Consider the following 22794-nt stretch of genomic DNA (forward strand, 5'->3'; position numbering starts at 1 on the left):
CTGAAATTACTTTATAATAGAGTTTTCCTTAATTAGATATGTGTTGTCTATCTTTGAGAACAAGGGAATATTACATTTGCATAAAATATGCAAAACTCTTTTACAAAAGCCAAATAGGAATATGTGTGAGATACTACATAAATATCTCACAATTAGATATCAAATGTATACCAACAAATCATTCTCACACTGATATTTTGCATGATAAAATAAAGCAATATTTGAGCTCCAGCCGGAAAAAGAATATTGTCCCACTCTCATTAAAATACAATGGTGTTAAGTAAATGATTTGCTTGAGATGGCAATAAGCATAGAAATGATCACAGTGAAATCTCATCTAATAGCTATAAGAAGAAGGAATTTTCAGTAATTTATGTTCCCCAATATTTCTTTCTTCAATCATAAATGACATATGTCACAATTAAAAACAATGTTTCATAACATGAAAATAAATGAATAATATTTTATTTACCAGTAATATCCAATAGAGCATTTTATTTTGTAATAATAGTATGAGATCACTATTTTGCCCATATCTGTAAATAGACTCCTACCCAAATTGTTGACCAACATTGATTTGGGATACACTAAACAATTATTTCCAATAAATGTATTAATGCAATCAACTAAAATGTTGTGCTTAGCCAATAGATTAGAATACCTCTAACAATAATTATATATTGTGATGTATTATTCACATCTATGTGTTATTAGTTCTATGTGTAAAGTAACTATGTGTAGATATATAGTATTAGGATGCACACTCACTTTGTGGCTTTCCTGAGCTCAGCTTAACTCATGATAAACATTTATTATTGAAAGCCAGTCTTTTGTAATTGATGAGAAGATGAGAAAAACTTTCCTAAATGAATGTGTTTGGAAGAAAGTAGGAAATATGCAATCATTCAAATTGGCAGTAGGCCATTACACAGGTTATGACCTTGACATTGGTGAAGAATAACAGGGCTTCTTGGATCCATGGTGGGTCAGCTAATTAAAACAACTAAAATAAATAAACAAACAGAAAACACCTTCATAAGAGGAAAATTAAACTTGATATGAAACCTTTGTTTTTTTGTCTTTTGTTTTTTACTGAGAGTCCTAAGAAAGTGTGAGTAATCACATTTTAAAGAAAATGGCTCAATAGTCTTAATCTGTAATGAAAACCACAGTAGTTAAACTGTAAATTAGTCACAGTCTGGAACAGTATCTGTTATATAATGTTGTCAAAAATTATAAGAATATTAAAGCTGTAATATGGTAAAGCCATAAAAAATTTCACTCATTATTTCATATTACCTAGGGATGGATACTGTTTTGCAATTAATTTTATTTCCAGAAATCTGTACTAAGGAGATAATAAGGGTCAAAGATTAATGTGCACAGATGTTTATTACAGCATTCTTTATAATACCCAAATGTTGAAAACAAACTAAATGTAAAATAAAAAGAACCTGGAAAAATAAATCATTGAACATTCTTAATTATACTATCACTCTATGATTGAAATTGAGTACCCTTTGGAATATTTATGAATAAGGAAAATAAATTCATCAATATAATATCAAATATATAGTATAAATTGTATATGTATATAAAATACTAAACAATTATATAAAATGTATGTAGATATTTATATAAAAATAGGAAAAATAAGAATTTTAAAAGGTTTTCTTTGAATTATTTTGTTATTTTGTATTATAGAACAAAGTCTAAAATAATTTCTGTGCTAAAGAATTCTTTGACAAAGCATACATTCCTGGTGTATGTGCACAAGTACATGTATGCATTTGTGGTGTGTATGTGTGTATGTGTGTGTGTGTGTAATTGAGGCAATACTGAGAAACAGCAAAAGTTTCTAAGCTTCTGTGCCTACTCCAGGAATTTGAGACTAAACCCACCAAATGTTTACTTACAAAAACTAACTGTTCATTCAGTAACTACTCTGGAACAACTGAGCTCAGAATCCTCCCCTTTTTGTCCCATCAATATAGCTATTATGTTGTAAATTTGCTTACATTATAAATTTTGTTGTTGTCACATTATTATATAATTTAAATATGTAATTTTAAAATATCTCCTCATTATCTTAATCCCATAGACAATTATTTTTAGTAGCTTTTAAGACCAGTTTTTGTATATGTACACATTTTATTTTTCTAAAACTCAATGCAATTGTACTTTCACCATAGCATATTTGTGGAATAGAGTCCTAAAATATATTTCTAAGTTGTAGGGTTTGCATATACTCAATTTTGAAAAATGTTGTTCAATTTTTCCTCTAAACAGTTACACAAATTTATATAAACTTATATTCACATTAATAATAAGATTATTACTTTTCCTATATTGAATTTTATACTGGTTGTTGGCAAATTTTGTTGAGGTAAAAGGAAAAAAATTATATCTCATTTTATAACATTTGCATTTCTCTGAATATTAGATTCTAAGTAGCATGTCTTACACTTTTCCACATTTATAATTGCCTTATTCATTCATATGTTTTATAAAACATATATTTATATTAATAAATATCCTTATATTATTAGTAATTCAAATGAAACATTAATGTAACTATATGGATACACAGCTGTATGACATTGTCAATAAACTTTTTAATAAGGTGAACTTGTGAAATTACCATTTTGTAGTTCAAAAAATATTAATAGTCCAGTGTGGTGTCACAAGCCTGTAATCCCAGCAGCTTGGGAGGCTGAGGTAGGAGGATCACAAGTTCAAAGCCAACCTTAGCAAAAGTAAGTCTGCTAAGCAACTCAGTGAGACCCTGTCTCTAAATACAATACAAAGTAGGATTGGGGATGTGGCTCAATGATCGAGAGCCCCTGAGTTCAATCCCTGGTATAAAAATAAAATAAATATCAATAGGACCATTTCAACTTCACATAGCTTAAACTAATATATTCAGCAGAAATTATGTGAACAATGTTAAGATGAAACAGTTCATATTTATGCATTTATTTATATTAAATATTCACACTATCACTTGAGAGTGTACCACATATCATACTAACACATGGATTAAATTGATTTATCAATGTTGGTATGCAAAGAAAAGAACCATATCTTGAAAAAAAATTCTTTATTATAATCTAGCTATTTTTCACATATACCATGTTCTTGGTATAGAATTTTTATTTACCACTTCAAAATAATTGAAAAATAAGTAGTCTTCATATATTTATTGAATGACAAAGTACATTCCTTGACAAAAGCATTAAACGAAATACATAATTTTTAAACTCACCATCCAGTTACTGTGATGATTAAAGTAATAAGTACTTTTCATATTCTTAATGAGAAACCATTCCCCAGAATTGCATAAATGAATTCTACTGTCATGTATAACTAATTAAAGCAAATAAAAAATAAAATAAAAAGAAATTAAAATTGTGATTATAAAGTTAAAAAATTGATAAAATAAAATAGTTTAGGGCTAGCATGTGTTTTCAAATTAAATAATTCATATTTTAATAAATCTGCATCCAAATATCAAAGTATTTCTGGTTTAGATGATTTTCAAAAAAATATTCCTACCTAGGAAGTCTATACTTACTGATAGACTTAATTTCAGCATCTATTTCAGATTTTTTTCTTTTAGCTGAATAAAAGAAAACTTACTTGAAAGAGTCATTTTAAGATTTGATTGCACACTTCTTTAATAAGATTAGGTTGCTCTGGTTTAATTGCTTCAATTATTTACATTTTATAATTTGTAAGTGTAATCCTTGGTGTTACTGGGTAATCTCAAGCTATTCTTAACCATGAATATTAAATGTTGTATTTTCCTTCTAATATATCAGTTCAGTAATCTACCTGTAATTAACACCAAAACCCAAGCTTGTACAGGTAATGGCTACTCTTGTTAACCTCCAAGCATAATATGGTTTTATGTAAAATAAAATTGTAACTAGTTTTAGGGAATAAATATGTTACTTTACTTTAAAGGAAATAAGAGGATACTAAATTTTTAAATGGATAATCTACTTAGTTATATGATTTCGTTTCCGGAAAAAAACATGTTTTTATAATTAAAATTTATTTGTATAAAACTATTGATAAAAGTGTATTTTTAGAAAGTTTAGAAATTAGTTTAGAAAGCAGGAACTATGTCTTTTTGTCTTTCTTCTTTTCATTTTCTTCCTTTAATAAATACATCATGAGTAGTTGCTACATGCTACTAATGCTAGGAAGAAAAGATTCCAAGGAGCACTCAGCCTTCTGGGGAGACTGACATAGATCATTACAATGCAGCATAGGAAGCTCTGGGCTAGAGGGGATGTACTTCATATAAAAGGTGATGCATGTGCTGAGCTTAAAGGATGGGTTAAAATGTATCAGGTTAAGAAGGGAACATGACATTCTAGGAGAAAGAGCAGCCTTTGAGAAGGTACAAGAAATGAGTGATAGGAAGCCACTGATTACAAATAAATTCCATGAAGATGACAGCTGAAGGTCTATATTCTGTTGGAGAAAGTGATTTGCAGTTTATAAAAATTGAATTTTCCATGAAGTTCAGCCAGTAGTTCCAAATACTGTACTCAATTATTCCTCTGTGGTCTTTGCTTTTTTTTTTCCCTGGTTGTATATAAAGTATATTCACACCAATTTATGTCTTCATACATGTACTTTGGATAATGATGTTCATCACATTCCACCATCATTTCTAACCCCATGCCCCCTGCCTTCCCCTCCTACCTTGCTGCCCTATCTAGAGTTTGTCTATTCCTTCCATGCTCCCTCCCCCTACCCTACTATGAATCAACCTCCTTATATCAGTGAAAACATTCAGCATTTGTTTTTGTTTTTTGTTGTTTTTTTTTTTTTTTTTTTTTTGGAGGGGGGGGGTTGGCTAACTTCATTTAGCATTATCTTCTCCAGCTCCATCCATTTACCTGCAAATGCCATGATTTTATTCTCTTTTATTGCTGAGTATTATTCCATTGTGTATATATGCCACATTTTTTTAATCCATTCATCTAGTGAAAGGTATTAGGGTTGGTTTGACAGTTTAGCTATTGTGACTTGTGCTGCTATAAAAGTTGATGTGGCTGTATCCCTGTAGTATGCTGTTTTTAAGTCCTTTGAGTATAGACTGAGGAGAGGGATAGCTGGGTCAAATGGTGGTTTCATTCCCAGTTTTCCAAGGAATCTCCATACTGCTTTCCATATTGGCTGCACCAATTTGCAGTTCCACCAGCCATGTATGAGTGCATATCCATAATGTTGCCATGGTCTCATGGTACACAGAGTGTACTTTGCTCCTTTACTGTGGACCTGGCCACAGGACTAGCTTAACAAAGCGATATAGTGTAAATAAAACAAGAAAAGGCATAGAATGTATGTGATTCCTCCTTTGATTCTGCTGTTGCCATGAGGAGAATATTGCCTAAGTAGCCATCAAGTCCAAGAAGAGTGATCAACATGTGGACCCAACCATCAACTCAGCAAGTCCAGTCCTGCCCAACCTAGATCATCTAACCACATACAACCCCTGGACACATGAGTGAAAAATGCCTACTTATTATTGTATGCTACTGAAATTCTATGGTATATGTTCTTCAGTAAGAGCTAATATCTAATCTTGAGCACAAATGTTACCATTTTGGTAGTCAATACAAATTTTCTGAAGAGAGGAAACTATCTGTGAAAGCTTTTTGAACATTGAATTCACTTAAATTTCAATAAATCACATTTAAACAAATCATATTCAAACCTTACATTATTCCTCTGGGATTACAAAAATAAACCCAGGTTCTAGAGAGGAAAAAAATCTGTATTTGGAAACTTCAGAAATGGCATTTCATAATCTATAACAGAAGCATGAAGCTAGCAACTCAAATGAGTTGCTTGATTTTTAAACCCATAGAGTGACATATCCTGTCGTAGCCATACCACCTGAAGAAAGGGGTACAAATCTGAATCCTGTTAAAACAAGAATTAAAATATCTGATGCCTCATTTTCACAGCAAGACCACTTCCTGGTTAAAATCAGGTACAGACATTTCATTGCCCACACTACAAATAACCCGTTAGCTCAGATGTCAGCAATCACCTTGATTAATTGTAGCCAGACTTGATTTACTAATACATGACAGAGACTCTGGATTTTCAGTTCTAAAAATCCAAACCACACCAAAACAAAACAGAAACAAACAAACCAAAAAACACTTTTCAATTTTTCTACCTAGAGATATATACTTAAAGGTGTCTCCTTCCCAACATTTGTCAAAATTCTTCATTTGGCATATAGGAACTATTCCAAGTGATCAGTATCGTGTTTGTACTTTCTGGACATAATTTCTCTTCCAGTTGTACAGGAGTTTTCAGTGTGAGATTCTTAATTTCTCTTCCAGTTGTACAGGAGTTTTCAGTGTGAGATTCTAAAGAGGGAAGAATCAGGTTATAACAGGACTCGTTCTTTCCCTCCTTACAGCTTTCAGGAGCAGCATCTACTGTATAATTTTAATGGTTTGGGGAAAGAAAGATGTTTGAAAATTTCTCACTGGGAAAATAACAATAATTTTGCTTATTATATTTATTTATTTTTACTACTTTGCCTATTTTGAATAATCTTACTGGTGGAATGGAGGTGTCTATGCTTAATGTGATTTTTCAAAAAAAAAAAAAGTTTGTAGCCTGAATTTTGACTATTATATTTCTTAAAGTTAACTTTCTAAAAGGGAGATTCAGTTTATGTTATGAAGATCAACCACATTTCACCAGTTTTTACCTTATTCTTTGTTTTGGAAACACATTCCATAGGAACATGAAAGTAAGAGTCAGGGTGAGAATGAATTGCATACACTTTGTCTTAAAATTCTCAATATTATTCCAGTGTTTAGAGATAGGATGAAAGAGATGTTAGTTAATCTATGCAAATAAAATTAAATGTCTGTCTTTGTGTTATTGCATCATGTAAAATTCGACTAGGCATATTTTCCTCAAATTTGCAACATATATTTGGAATGTTGTGTTTCAAAGTATTGGCTGGTGGCTTATGCAACTGTCACTTTAAGAACTTTACCAGTCATCTCAAAGTGCAAAGCCATCATCTTCCATAATAAATGAAACTGAGATACAGGGAGAAACCCATATGCCTGCTAAATGGGACAGATGTCTAACATGCAATGGAGATGCTAGAGAGAACACGAACTGGTTTCAAATACGCATGCTCAAGTGAATCTGACAAAGGCAGACAATGATTATAGGCAGCTTGCTTCTCACATGGACAACAGTGGGTAGCAACCAGTATATATTTATTATAAGTCACTTCCTGTTTACCCAAACAGCGGAAATCTAGGATTCAGAAAGAAGATTCATGATTAGATTTAAATTAAATGTTGTTTATTAGAAAGAAATTGTTAGTCATAGCTGAATTTGTTTTGGGGGTAAAAATGATTCTACGATTTCATATAACAATAATGTTACATATTTTCCAAAATCTACAAATGTTCTTTCTGTATTCTTGTTCTGAAATATTTTCCCAATTTTGCAATGACAAAGTAAGCATCTTAAGCATACCTGGATTTAATTACTCAGACCAATACTTTTAAGTCATTAGTTAAAGAAAATTCTCTATTTAATGGACAAAAATATACTTAGGCTATGTTATATACTTAGAAATACCTCTAACATGTTGTTTATTTTAATAAGATGCACAAAGAGTTAGTGTACTAAGACCTAACCCACAAGGGGAGGTGAACTACTCCACTTGAGTGAGTTTATTGTATTTTTATAGCATATTATAATTCTGTTCCATCCCCAAATACTAAGCAATCAGTTTTACAGTCAAATGGACTTGAGCTTCATTACAGGTGTAAATACTTACTTACTAATTATGAGATATTGAATTTTATGCCTCAAGTTTTATGATCAGTGAAATGGGAATGAATAGTATTTACCTTCTTGGTTATCATTAGAACAAATAGCAATAGATACTGTAAAAGATATAGCACAGTGCCTGAAACATCATATTCATTGAATCTTAGCTATCATCTGAATTAATAGGTTTTAATTATAAAATACAAGAGTTTTGCAATATTGTATTCTCTAATTGGGTTGCCTTCTGGTTGAGTGATTTAAAAAATAAAGTGTTTTACATACTTCTTTTTTAGTTTTGAGAAAGAAATTATTTGGCATTATATTCTCCAAATCTCTACCTTTTGTGATGTCAGTTAAAATTTTCTTAAATCATGCACCTGTCTAAAAAGCAACCATCTCAATCTAGATGTTTACATGCTATTTTCATCCTTATATATTGCTACATTTATTAAGACAAATATCCAGCTTTCAGTCTTGTAGTATGCCGTACCGTAACTCAGAAAATCAATGGTTGAATATTCTCTTTCATATGTGGAAGCCAGAGCAAAGGAACAGGTAAAAGGTGGAGGGGTGTCAGATATAATAAAGACAGAGGGAAGATCAGTGGAGTAGGAGATTGAGGGGAAGAAGGGAGGGACGGGAAAGAAAAAAAATGCAAAATGAATTTGACAAAATTATGTATGCGCATGTGTAAATATACCACAGTAAATTCTACCTTTATGTATATCTATAAAGTGTCAATTAAAAATACAGTAATGAGTGGAAGGTAGACTAATAGAGTAGAAGAAGGGGAATAAATGGGTGAGGTGTCACAATATACTGAAATGGAGGAAATTAAATTACACGTACCTATGACTATGTTAAAATGAACCAAACTATGATATACAACTGTAATGCCCCAATAAAAGCAAAATAGTTAAATTCTAGAGGATATATTTTAAGGCCCCCTTGGGAGGAGATTTATGTTGGAGGTCTTCTGATGTTAGCAGAATGTTAGAGCACCCAAGAAAAGTTATATAAAAGATTGAAGTGTCATTAAAAGAAAATAAAAATGGGTATACCATATGACATAAATATCTATATATTTAAATTAGTATTTATGAGTAGAAGAATTTGTTCTAGTCTTATTGATGGATGGAAAAATATAGAGTTTGCATGTTTACCATATCCCCAAATGCCAAGTAAGCCAAGGACCCCCTTTCCCTTCCATGAAGCAGTAGAAACTTGAATGCATGTTAACAGAAGAAAGGAAATATCACTGTGGAAATGAGTCTGATGCTAACAGGAGCTAGGCAAGAAGTAAGTAGATGGTTGGTGAGCAAAGCCCTCTGAAATACTATTCAGAGGTAAGAGGAACCACACAGCCAGAGGGCAGAAATCAGGCAGTAGGGTTTGGCCTCCAGGAAGCAGACTGTCTATTCTTTTAATGTCTTGCCTTTTAAATGGGCTGAAGAAAACTGTCAATGCTTCTTGACATTAGGGTGTGACACATGTCATTTAGGACTGATGGAGTAAAAGTAGGAATGAAAAAAACAAAAGGAAGCATGTGCACTTTGTGAGACTTTAGAAAACCATCCTTCATATTATCACATGGCACATCTGTTCTTAGAATGATTTGTTTTATCTTCTATTTTTACTTGCCCATTTTATTTTATACTATTTTCTCCATAAATCATATTTATTATGTTCTGTATTTGAGAACTACATAGGACTTGATCTTGCTGTCAGCTCAGCCAGTTGTGTAGTCTGGGGTAAATTGTCACCCAAGTTTCTTCAATTGTACTTGGGAGGAGAAACAAGTATTACATCTAGTTACAGCAAGGTTTTGCACATGAGAGTAAGAATGAACATATTTTAAACAGCCCTGAGAATCACAGGCAGTGCCAACTCAATCCAGATGTGTGTGGATTGAGTTGTGCCAGATGCTGGGTTAATCCAGGGAGTTAGAACCTCAAAAGTATGATTCTTGGATCTGTTATTAATATATTTTTGTAATTGCTTATTATTTCAGAGACAAATCTAGTAATAGGTTTTTTATTAAACAGTATGATGGCTGATATAAAATTAAAATCTTCCTTTTATAATTATTTCTTTTACAGTATATTACATTATTTATTTTGTACCCTCAAGATGTGACTGCTAGAATCGCAGAAAGAAATTATATGAATGTTGTTTTGCAACTTCCCAAATTGCAGAGGGTATTTTCTTTGAAATTTTCACCACCAGAGAACACAGACATCCTAAGTAACTTTCCCCCTGACATGATTCTCTCTGGAAACTTCCATTGTTGTGTCACTTTTGAATTCTCCTTCATTCTTTCCCACATGAATAATGGATTATTTGCATGTGTTTTTTTCAGGCTTTCTTGGCATTCTCTGTTTCAATGTTTATTTGCAAAGGAAAAGCCAAGTAGCTTCATTACTTTTTTTTGTGTTGACAATAATCTCTAGCACTGCTCTCTCTTAAAGAGAGAGACAGTTGATAGCACAGTGTGGTAAACTGCACTCTTTCCTCTTTTATTGGTATTTCTTCAAAAAATAGTTAGTGAACTTTTTCAATCATAATTATTTTTAGGTGACCTCCACTTAACATCAGCCTAAAATGCAACATGCCAAATTGTAAAGGATGATTGAAAGGATCATCCTCTTTATATAGACTTTTACCCTTATTATAAGTAAAATTACTAAAGAAAGGCTAGAAATCACTGATAGTCAGCAATATGGAGGATGATGCAGAAACACTTTTAACTAAAAAGGAAGTAGATTCCTTCTAAATTTCCTATTCAAATAAATTTTAAAACTAGCAAGTTCACCTATTATTTATTTATTTACTTACTTACTTATTTGTACTGGGGATTGAATTCAGGGGCACTCTACCACTAAGCCACATTCCCAGTCCTAAATTTTGTATTTTATCTAGAGACAGGGTCTCACTGAGTTGATTAGCACCTTGCTTTTGCTGAGGCTGGCTTTGAACTCACCATCATCCTGGCTTAGCCTCCAGAGTCGCTGGGATCACAGGTGTGCGACACCACACCTGTCAAGTTCACCATTTAAATTCTCTGTACTCTTTTGTTGACACTGAGAAATAACTTTGTCAATTTAAACAATTACTTCTGACAACTAAATTTTTAATGTAGATTTTTGAAAAATTAATGGAAGCTTTCATATTTTTGAAAAATAGTATATAAAGGCATTCCTGAAATTTGATTTAGAAATATGAACAAAGAAATACTTTACCACCCAAAAATTGCATAAAAATTGACAATTTGTACTTGTCTTGGAAAGACAATAATAAAATGACTTAAGATTAAGTCTAAAGTGGTGTCTCTGCATAGTTTTTAAAAAAAAGTGACACTGTTATTATTGGTTTGATTTCAGTATTATGTGACTCATACATTTATTTTGTAAGAAAAGACACTTTAAAGATTTTACTTTGAAACTTGCTCCATTTTCAACTCTGAAAGGACTCCAAATGATTCATATTTCCCTTCTAATGTGTGTGTGTGTGTGTGTGTGTGTGTGTGTGTGTGTGTGTGTTGCTGAGGATGGAACCCATGGCCTTATTAGGCAAGTGTTCCACTACTGATCTACACCCCCAGCCCATAACTATTTGTGAACCTGGTTGTTCTCTGCTGCTCAGCACACTCTCCAGGAAATTTTGGCTTCCCATTTACCATCTCCCTACCTCATTCAGGCAATATTCCAAATTCTTCACAATAAAGAATAAGAGAACCACACGTAGTACATTGACAGTATAAAATTTAGAGATCCAAGTTTATTGAGGATCAAGATTTTACTGTATAGGAGCTGGGGATGTAGCCCAGTGTTGGAGCACTTACCACCATTAGGATTTTATAAGCTGATATCACCAGCATATTATTATCATAGAAAACATACACAAATATGTGTGTCGCTGACATAAAATAATGCAAAAATGTTAATAAGCATTTGCTTATTTACTCTGTTATTCACTTACTAAACAATATTGATGAAGCCCTTTCTATGTACTAGAGATGGCAGAATGCACCTAGTCAACAAAACAAACACCCTGCTGTCTCGGCCTCCATTTTCTTTTCTATTCCCCACTCCTTAGAGGTTGCTTTGATTTTGTTCTGCTCAGTTCCTTGGCTTTTGTTTGTTCCATTGGATGTCACAGAAAATGAGGGCAATCAGCCAACATGAAGGAGGTTACAGTAACATAATTCAGAAAGAACATGGAACTACTCATGGAAGAGTGGGTAACATAGATCCCAAAGGCAGAAAGGAATAAAAGCCAAGGAAAAGTGGGCAGGAGAGCTACCCCCTCTTCACCCCTCATCCCCACTGTTGACTCCATAATTTGAATTGAGAAAAGAGAGGTGAGAACTTTGAGATGGGTAAGATTTGGATGTAACCTCTTACTCTGGTAATAGCATTCATTACTACATGCATGAGAGATTTCAAGTGCCTATTGTTCTGGGATATTGGGATTAAATTTGGGCTTCTTTCTCTGTGACACAATGATATTACTGGATAAGAGTTAGCCCTGTTTTATGTAGAGTACACTAGCCAACAGAAGACTCTACTGAAAACAAAAGTTAGAGTTCAGAAAGTATCTAGTTTCTCCATAGATGAATCAGAAATGATTATGGACAGGTTATGTAAGATTTCATCTTTCTATGGCATTTCTCAAAATTGCTCATTTTTAAAATTCTTATGGATCATTGTGTCTATTTATGATTTATATGAGGTTGGTCACTGAATTATATGACATAACTAGTGAGTCAGGTGCTCTGGCATGCCTGTAGTCCCAGAACTCTGGAGGCAGAGGTAAGAGCATCACTTGAGCCCAAGAGTTCAAGACCAGCCTGGGTAACGTAGTGAGATTCTATCTCAAGAAAACAAAACAAACAACCAAAAAACCTATAACCAATGAAAATTATCCTTTTGCCTGTTTAAACCATTGTATAGTATCATCTATAAATTTCTCACATTCAATGAAAAACACTGAGAGTTTTCATCCTTGTTTATTACCTCAAGATCAAAGGAAAAATTATATTTCCATTTTATAATATTATAACTGAACTTATTTTTAGCTAGTAGCAGATTTACAGAAAATATTTTAAATCTTAATAGGACAAAATATACATAGTAATATTAAGTTCTTTGTAATTTTATGGGATCTGGACATCCATGTTCAGTTATGCACAATGGCCTAAATTCTCACTGTCCCCACCACCACCTAAATACAATGTATATGTTAGTATCAGAATTTTAGGAATCAGAAAAGTATTAAAGCCAAAATTCAAATAAGGGTTAATCTAGTTTCAAATCTGATAGTTCCTTACTGCATCATACTATAACGGCAGTTGCATGTAGTATTTATGTATATATTCATAGAATTTTCATCAGTAAGTTTAAAGAATTCCTGTTAGGTGATTGTTATTTGACACTTATGGTGTTAGTCTCTAGATAAATAGTACCAAATACCTTAATGCAATGATCTACAATTCCATTTTGTAAATAATTCAGTAACATATTAGTTGGTGTGTATAAAATCTCCAAGGTTAAAATGAACTATTAGGATTTTATAAGCTGATATCACCAGTATATTATTATCATAGAAAACATAAACAAATACTGTGTGCCACTGACATAAAATAAAATAGCTGTTTATAGGAATTGCTAAGCTGACATGTACTTGTTTTCTAAAATATGTAATAGTCAAAAGTGTCAGTTAAATTCAAACTCAACTACCCTGATTAATTCCAAAGGAGACCAGCCCCTGTGATTGACAACATTTTTCTCTAATCTGCATCCTCATTTGCATCATACAGGCATCACATCTCTTCACTGACCATGCATTGAAACTTAAAAACAGTTTCTCTGGAACACCTTACTTAAAAGACAACAGAAATAGCTGTTCCCTATAGCATATGAAACAGGCCCGCAAAGAGTATGTCTGCAGAAGAGATTCTGAAAGCAAAGCAGATAAAAATTTCAAATACCTTTCAACCTTGACTCTTTGTCTGAATCTCACCACTGAAAATATCTTCAATATTAATAACAAGCAATATTAAATAGAAAAAAACAATAACCTTTGTTTCTCAATTATTGAAGAAATTTTCAAAACTATTTAAACACTTCTTCATGGCAAGTGTCACTTAGTAAGCTTATTTGTGGTGTATCTGCCAATGTATTTAGATTTTATGCTTAACAGGATGGTATTGTGCCAAATTATTGATTTTTTATTTTATATATATATATATATGAAATGGAATTTTGTGACTGTTTATTTCCATTTCAAATAAACTAGAACCAGGTGTGTCATAAAATATTCCTAAAATATATGATTTTATATGCTTTTGGTAAAGGCTCTTTCTTTCTTTGTTTCTTTGTTTGTTTGTTTGTTTCTTTCTTTCTTTCTTTTTAAATCATCCTCTCCAGAGCTCTTCCTATTCTACTGATATTCAAGAACAATTTCGGGGACTTTTTTCCTTTTTTTCCACACTTGTTTGCAAACTTTGTCTAGGAGAAAAATGCAAATACTTTTAAAACATCAATTATAAATGTATTGAACTCTCTCACCTATGATGTCTTCAGAATGCTTAGCAATAAGTATAATTGAAATACTGAATTAAAAATAATACAGCATTCATTTTAAATAGCACATCTTTTTTGGATGAGGTTCAACATTAGAAAAAAATTAATTTAAGCACATTTTTTAAGATGATTTTGTAAATAAGTAAACAAATATAAACAAACTAAATTCTTTTCCAATAAGTTAAGTTTGCCACTTAGTACCTACTGAAAGTCTCAGATATTTTCAAAAGTTTGTCCAGTCTTAAAAGGCAGCATGTTTTAGGTGAGGACAATAGTTAACTAAAGCTGTAAGAGACATCTTTTGTACACATTCTAGTTCCTGTAGGCTGTTAGTATTGATTTAATTTGTGTTGATTAGCCAATTTTTACCATTTTCTGGCTATCCTTATAACAGAGAGCCTACCTATTCTCCATGACTTCAGGTTGAACTGTGTTAACAGGGGAAATGAAAGAGCACATGTTTTCCAAAATAAGTTGGTATTTTATAAATGCCAAAGAATAAGCTACATACTGGGAGCAAAAGTGGCTTAATGATTGTTGCTGCATCTTCAAGGAGACCTGATTAACTTTTGGGTGCCTATGAAATCCAACAGAAAAAAATCAAAATTCCTCAATCTAAAAATTAAAAAAAAAATCTTTAGAAAAAGAATTAGAAAACACAAGTCGACTTTAAATAATGTTTTCATGATATTTTAACTTATGAGATGAAACAAAGTTTAGAATCACTATTAAAACTTCTTTCTTGAGAAATTAGAAAAACTATCCCATTCACAATAGTCTCAAAAATAAATCAATTAATTAAATACTAGGGAGTCAATCTAGCAATGAAAACTACAGAATACTAAAGAAAAAAATTGAAGAAGACCTTAGATAGGCAGAATCAATATTGTCAAAACTGCCTTACCACCAAAAGCCCTATACAGATTGACTGCAATTCCCTTAAAAATTCCAATGATGTTCTTCATAGAAATAGAAAAAGCATCATAAAATTAATTTGGAAAAATAAGAGGCCCAGAATAGCCAAAGCAGTACTTAAGTGGGAAAAGCAAAACAGGAGGTATCACAATACTAGATCTTAAATTGTACTACAAAGCTGTAGTGAAAACACAGCATGGTATTGGTGTCAAAACAGGCATGAAGACCAATATAATAGAATAGAAGACACAGAGATAAACTCAAATAAATGCAGTGTATTAGTCAGGGTTCTCTAGAGGAACAGAATTAACAGGAACTATGATTATAGAAAGGTACCTTGTTAGATTGGCTTATACAACCAGAAGCTGGATGGTCCACCAGAAGAAGCTGGAGAGCCAGAAGAACCAGTGGCTGTGCAGTCCAAGAGGCTGAAGCTTCAGAGCAAGAGGGATCGAGGATCCTGACCCAGTAGAGACCAAAGGCTTCTGGAAACTCCCTGGAGAGTCACTGGCAGAGTCCTCTTTGGAAGTATGAAGGAGCAAGAGTCTAATGTCCTCAGGTGATAGCAGCAGCAATCAAGAACCTGTTCAAGAAGTATTAAGCTTGCATCTGCTGCTGCATTTATGTTTGCTATCCCACATATGGATCATTCCTAGACATACCCTCAGTGACACACCCAGAAGCCTCTTAATCTTCACTCTTAATCCAATCAAGTTAACAATTCAAATTGATCATTACATACAGTTATCTCATACTTGAAAAGGTACCAAAAACACATATTGGAGAAAATATAGTCTCTTTGACAAATGCTGCTGGGAAAACTGAATTCCATATGTAGTAGAATGAAATTTAACCCCTACCACTCACCCTGCACAAAACTCAACTCGAAGTGAAACAAAGGCCTAGGAATTAGACCAAAAGTCTTATATCCTCTAGAAGAAAATCTAGGCCCAACACTACAACATTTTAGCACAGGAACTGACTTCCTTAACAAGACTCCTGAATCAGAAGAAGTAAAAACAAGAATCAATAAATGGGATGGCATCAAATTTAAAAACTTCTTCACAACAAAGGAAACAATCAAGAGCAAGCAGAGAGAGCCTAGAAAATCGGAGAAAATCTTTGCCACCTGCACCTCAGATAAGGAATCAATATCCAGGATATTAAAAGAGCTCAGAAATCTTAACACCATTAAAACAAATAACCCAATCAATAAATAGTCAAAGAAACTAAACAGATACTTCTCAAAAAAAGAAACGTGAATATTCAACAAATATATGAAAAAAATGTTCAACATCTCTAGCAATTAGAGAAATGCAAATTAAAACTACACTGAAATTTCATCTCACTCCAGTCAGAATGTCAATTATTAAGAATAAAAGTAACAGTAAATGTTTGCGAGGATGTGGGGGGAAAAGGTTGACTCATACATTGTTGGTGAGACTGCAAATTGTTGCAACCTCTCTGGAAAGTAGTATAGAGATTCCTCCAAAAATGAGAATGGAACCATCATTTGATCCAGTTATTGCATTCCTAGGATATATATCCAAAGTATTTAAAATCAGCATTTTATAGTGTTACAGCCAGATCACTGTTTGTAACAACTCAATTCACAATAGCTAAGCTATGGAGCCAAACTATGTGCCTTTCAACAGATGAATGAATAAAGAAAATGTGATATATATACACAATAGTATATTACTCAACCATAATGAAAAACTTTATGACATTTGCCAATTTGACAAGTAATCTAGAGATGATTCAAAGTATACAGGGGGTATGTGTAGGTTACATGCAAATACTATGCTATTTTATATATAAGGGACTTGAGCATCTGAACACAGAGAAGCCTTGGAACCAATCCCCCAAATATAAGTGCCAAGGGGCACTTATGTCCAGGAGGAAAGAAATAAAAGTAAACTAATGTTCTTATATAAGTGTTATTATATAAAGGTAGACAATGATAACATAAAAATTTATACTATAAACTGTAAAGTCACTACCAAAATAATGAAACACATCATAGCAAATAAGAAGATAAAAATAAATTGTAAACAACATTGAATTAATTCAAAAGAACCCAGAAAAAAAGAGGATAAATGGAACAAAAGACAAATGAGACAAACTAAAAATAAATATAAATATAAATGGTTCTGAATTCCTGATTAAAAGTCAGAGATTGTCACATTGAATAATTTTTAAAAGGCTGAACTGTATGCAGCCCACAAAAATCACACTTAAAGATACAAGTATGTTAAATATAGAAAGGTGTAAAATATATACCATTCGAACACCAATTAAAAGAAAGTTGATGGGGAGTATGTGAAAATACTGGCATATTTATACATTACTGGTGGGACTGTAAAGGGGTGTATCCATTTGGAAAACAGTTTGACACTAACAAAATGCTAAACATGAGTAATTACATGATTCAATGATTCCATTCCTAGAATATGCCCAAGAGAAAGGGAATCATATGTTCACACAAAAGCCTATACCCAAATACCTTAGACATCATTATTCATAATACCAAGTAGTGAAAACAGCCCAATACTTATCACCTGATGAAGAGATAAACAAAATGCAGTCTAATTATCTATGCAATGGAATATTATTTAGCAATAACAATGAAGTACTGATACTTGCTACAAATATACATGATTATCAGAAACATTAAAATAAGAGAAAAAATAGTTACAAAAGGCTACATACTTTTTAGTCCTACTATGTCTAGAATTGGCAAATTTAGAGAGACATAGATTAGATTAAGTGGTATTGCAGGGGGAGGGGTGAATTGGAAGTGACTGCTAATCAGTACACACTTTGGGGGAGAATGATGAAATTAGTTTGAGATTAGATTACAGTGATAGTTGCATGACTCTGTAAACATACTTGAAACCAATAAATTATATACTCAAACATGAACTTTACAGTTTCAAAAAACATCATGTTTCAAAAACATCATGTCTGCCAGGCATTGTAGTAGTCCCCTGTAATCCCAGTGTTATAGTCAGATTTTTCATTGCTATGACTAAAAGACCTGACAAAAACAATTTTAAGGAGGAAAATTTACTAGGGGGCCCATGGTTTCAGAGGTCTCAGTCCATAGAAGGCTGGCACCATTCCTTGGGTTGGAGGTAAGGCAGAATATTATGGCAGAAGAGTGTGTGTGGCATAGGATACCAGCTCACATGATGATCAGTAAGCAAAAAGAAAGACTCTACTTGTGGGATACAAAATATATACCCCAAAGGCATACCCCACCGCGGACCCACCTCATAACCCAATCATTTCACCTCTGAACGTTCTTGCATTGTCTCACACATGAGCTTTGGGGGGATGCCTCACATTCAAACCATAACACCCAGCTATCGGGAGACTGAGGCAGGAGGATCTCCACCCAATAATAGCAAAATATACACATTCTTTGCAAGTGCACATGAAACAGACTAATGGATAGTCCAGTTCCATACCATAGACTACTACTCAACAATAAAGGAATGAACATTGCATTGGTGAAAACTAAAATATGGCTGAAGTTCAAAATATGAAAGGGAAGCATTTGAAAAAGAGTGCTATGTTACCATTCAATGTACTGAAAACTCTAGAAAATGCAAACTAATTTATAGTAACAGAAAGTAGATGGGTGGCCACCTGAGAACAGGGATTGGGTTGAGAGGGAAGGGACAGAGGGATTACAAGGTGGTGTGGGAAATTTCTAGGGATGCATCCTATGTCAAATTGTATATTTCAACAGTGTTTGTGCCATTACTATTAGTTAAATTAATATTTTTTAGATTCTAACATTTAAACAAAATACATAACTATTTATTTTCTGGTCACCATTTCCAGATATGAGTTATTTATCAATGAATGGTGTCTTGGGCTAGTCACATATCAGTTCTGAAACATATAAGACTCTTAATTTACTTAACATATAATCCACACTCTTTATCTATGAATATTTATGAATGAAAGGCCCAATTTCTGTGACTATATCATTAAAAAATATACTTGTCAAAATCATGAGTCTGGCTTAGAAAACCAGCCATTGCATAAATTTTCCCTGCCAAAAGTCACTGTAATGTGCTAGTCAGTAAAGATGTTGATGTACTGGACTATAATCATACTAATATGTCACACTTATTTAAGTAACTTAAAAGTAAAAGACTTTACAACAAGTACAGTTTTCAAATCATAGCATATGATTTGCATAGCATAGTGGTCTCTAGATCTTTATACTAGCCAATTTGTCTTTTTACCCCACCCCTGCAAATAAAATATTATATGTTTTTTAAAAGTAATCTACTGAATTTTATGCACATATTCAAGCTGATGACTTCAAAAGCTGCCTAGGTTCCAATGGTACTTGAATTTTCGTATAGGCTCTGGTTTATTATAGATTTGTTTTGGTGAACTTATAGCTTAATTAGGAACTTTCTTCCATAGTCTAAGCCTAATAAGGATCCATAGCAGTGGTTGCCAAGCCTGGCTGTTCATTTTGAGGCCATGGGGAACCTTAAGAATTTACCAGTGCTCAGTCTCTAATACAGACTAATTAAATCAGAATGTTGGGTTTGGCCCAGGCAAAACATGATGAGATCCCATTAAATAATTTATTTTGATATCTAATTTTCAAAGATTTCTTAAAAAATACTTTCTAGTTAATCCCTATTGGTGTTCTATTTTAACATATCCTTCGATTAAAAAATAATATCTTGTTCCTCGGATAACATAAATCCATTCTTGTCAAACTGTTCAGAGAAGAGTGCCTGAAGGTAACCTTTGAATTCCATGAAATATTGATTTGTTGGATGTAAAACAGAGAAGTGTATAGTGTGAGCTCACACTGATATTATATTTTTCTCAATTCTACTATAAATTTGGTATTGACATCAAAATCATCATGAACATTTCTGGAAGAAAAATCTGATATGGAAACTGCATTATCCTCTAAGACTGTGGATTAAAAAACATGGCTACCATTTTCATTTTAGCAGAACAACACCTTACGGTGTCTTCAAAGTTATAGTTTAAGAAAATATCCCTAAATTCATGGTTTATTTGTTTTCTGATTTCTCTATGTATTTCTAGCTTCAGTTTTTTTTCTATTGTATCCATTTCTTTGTCTACATCTTTTTCACAGTGAGTAAATAGCCTCCATACTTAACACTGTATTTTCTTCCAATAATCAATAACAAAGATTTGTAAAAAGCCATGGGCAGTATAGTACAAGGTTCTGCATCAATCAGGAAGGATGATGCAAAGAAGTGAAGGTCATAGTCCATACCCTTAAAGTCACTTCTATAGGTTCATGAAATCCTGCCCTTATGTGACTCTAAAAATGTTCAGGATCATAACCCCTGATTTGTACCTTATTCTCAAACTAGTACTTAATTTAGATAGAGTGAGAATTTCTAGGATATAATAATAGGCTCATCTGCTCACTCCTTTAATATTAAGTCTGCAGAGCACTTAGGACTGAAGTTTGGTGAGCTCTCAGATCTGTCATATCCTCTTTTTCCACTCACAAATAAAAGAGGTCCTTACTCCATTTTTTCTGGTCCCTCATTAGAAGTCCTAGATCAGTTGTTTCTTTTTAATGGAGAATACTTTTAGCTTCTTGGCTTGCTGAGAATTCCAATTAGATTGCTGCCTTTTTATACCTCCACATCTATGTTAATTATCTATGGCTCCAGCAATAAATGACCACAAATTTGGTGACTTATCAAAAATTTATTCTCTCACAGTTTTGGAGACCAGAAGTCTAAAATCAAGGTATCGAAAAGGACTGTGTTTTCTCTGGAGGCTGTAGGAGAGAATCCTTCCTTGCTTCTTCCAGCTTGTAGTGTCTGCCAGCATCCTTGGCTGTGGCTGTCGCATTCCAATATCTGCCTCTATCTTCATATCGTCTTTTCTTGTGTGTACATCCCTGGCCTTTCTCCCTTAAGGCAAGTGTGATGGCTTTTGAGCCTACCCATATAGTACAGAATAATCTCCTCATCTCTAGATCTTTAATTATATCTGCAAAACCCCTTTTCTAAATAAAGTAATATTTAGGGCTTCCTATGTTTGGGATGTGGCCATATTCATAGTCATTATAAACCTCCACTTTACAACACAAACTAATTGTAGGTGTGGGTAACAGAGTTGAAGATTTGCACACATGGCTGCCATCTCCCTATCCTTCCTCCCATCCCCATGTGCTCACTTTCCCCTTTCCAAACAGCTCTGAAGAAGAACATAAAAATCCCAACACTATGTACAAGTGAACAAAATATCTTATTGATTAATTTAATGGAGCTGTAATTGCAACTTTCTCTCTACTTACATATGTCTGTGTCCATTTTAAATATTACTTTTATCTGTCCTGAATACCACTTTTTTTTATCTGTGCTTATATGGGATTTGGGGAGAGTGCCAAACTAGTGAAGTCATGTTCCCTCACCCCCAAGCCATAATAATAGGTACAAAGGGAACTTGTGACCTCAACTTGGCAGAGTCCTCCTTTGACAGTTTGAAATCTGAGCTTGAGGAAGACGCTTCCTTCAGACTTTGGTTAGCCTTCAAATAATGTGACTACAGAGCAGCTACAGATGTGGCTGTGTCCCCTGCCAAGTGGAGGTGATTGAAAGACAAAGAGAGGTGAGAAATAAAAAAAAATATAGCAAGGAGAAATAAAGAGAGAGGGGAGTAAGAAAGAATGACATGAATGATGTATTATTGTGTCCCCCGTGATGACTTCCTTCTGCTTTGTGAATTACTAACTCCAATGTAATTCTAGTTCATTTTCTGACATATACATGGTCATGAATAAAATGGGTAGGAATAAAATATCCTATTAAACTAACTGAAAGCTTGGGTTTCCATATGATTCTGCATGTCTTTTAAAATTATTATTATTTATTATTATTCTTTATTAATTTACTCAAGTATTATTCTTTTAATATCTTCTTATTCCAACAGTGCTATAAATTTCAGCCTCTCAGAAAAATCTTCCCTGTCTTATTAAAATTTGCATACCGGGACTGGGTTGTGGCTCAGTGGTAGAGAACTTGCCTAGCATATGTGAGGCAATGGGTTCAATTCTCGGAACTGCATATAAATAAATACATAAATAAAATAAAAACCCATGGATAACTAATTTTTTAAAAAAAAAATTACATACAATACCCACTTCTTCACCCTACCTTGTGCCAAAACTTGATTCTATCATTTTTATAGTACCTATCTTCATATAAAAGAAAATTCAGTAGGTTTAATCATTTTGTTTATTATCTGTCTCCATCTAGAATATGACCTAAATGAGGTTAGGGATTCTTGTTGTATTTATTCACATATCACAATCCCTAGAATAGTGCATATTTCCGGCACTCAAAATGTACAGTATTTTCCAAGTAAAATAATTAGGTGTTTAGCTTGATAAAGTCTCTAATCAAAATTAAAATATTAG

General features: G+C 33.0%; 1 protein-coding gene across 2 annotated transcripts in view; it reads left to right on the forward strand.

Annotated features, from left to right (window-relative positions):
- Positions 1–22794, forward strand: part of Khdrbs2 (KH RNA binding domain containing, signal transduction associated 2) — a 545817-nt gene that overhangs the window by 459465 nt on the left and 63558 nt on the right. The window contains exon 9 of one of the 2 annotated variants that reach the window (XM_027938265.2): positions 5413–5422. The exons of the other annotated variant lie outside the window; for it this stretch is intronic. Within the exon in view, the coding sequence (XP_027794066.1) occupies positions 5413–5422 (10 nt within the window). The remainder of the gene's footprint in view (positions 1–5412; positions 5423–22794) is intronic. 2 annotated transcript variants of the gene reach the window in all.

Source organism: Marmota flaviventris, chromosome 6, assembly GCF_047511675.1.
Source record: "Marmota flaviventris isolate mMarFla1 chromosome 6, mMarFla1.hap1, whole genome shotgun sequence".
Lineage (NCBI taxonomy): Eukaryota > Metazoa > Chordata > Mammalia > Rodentia > Sciuridae > Marmota > Marmota flaviventris.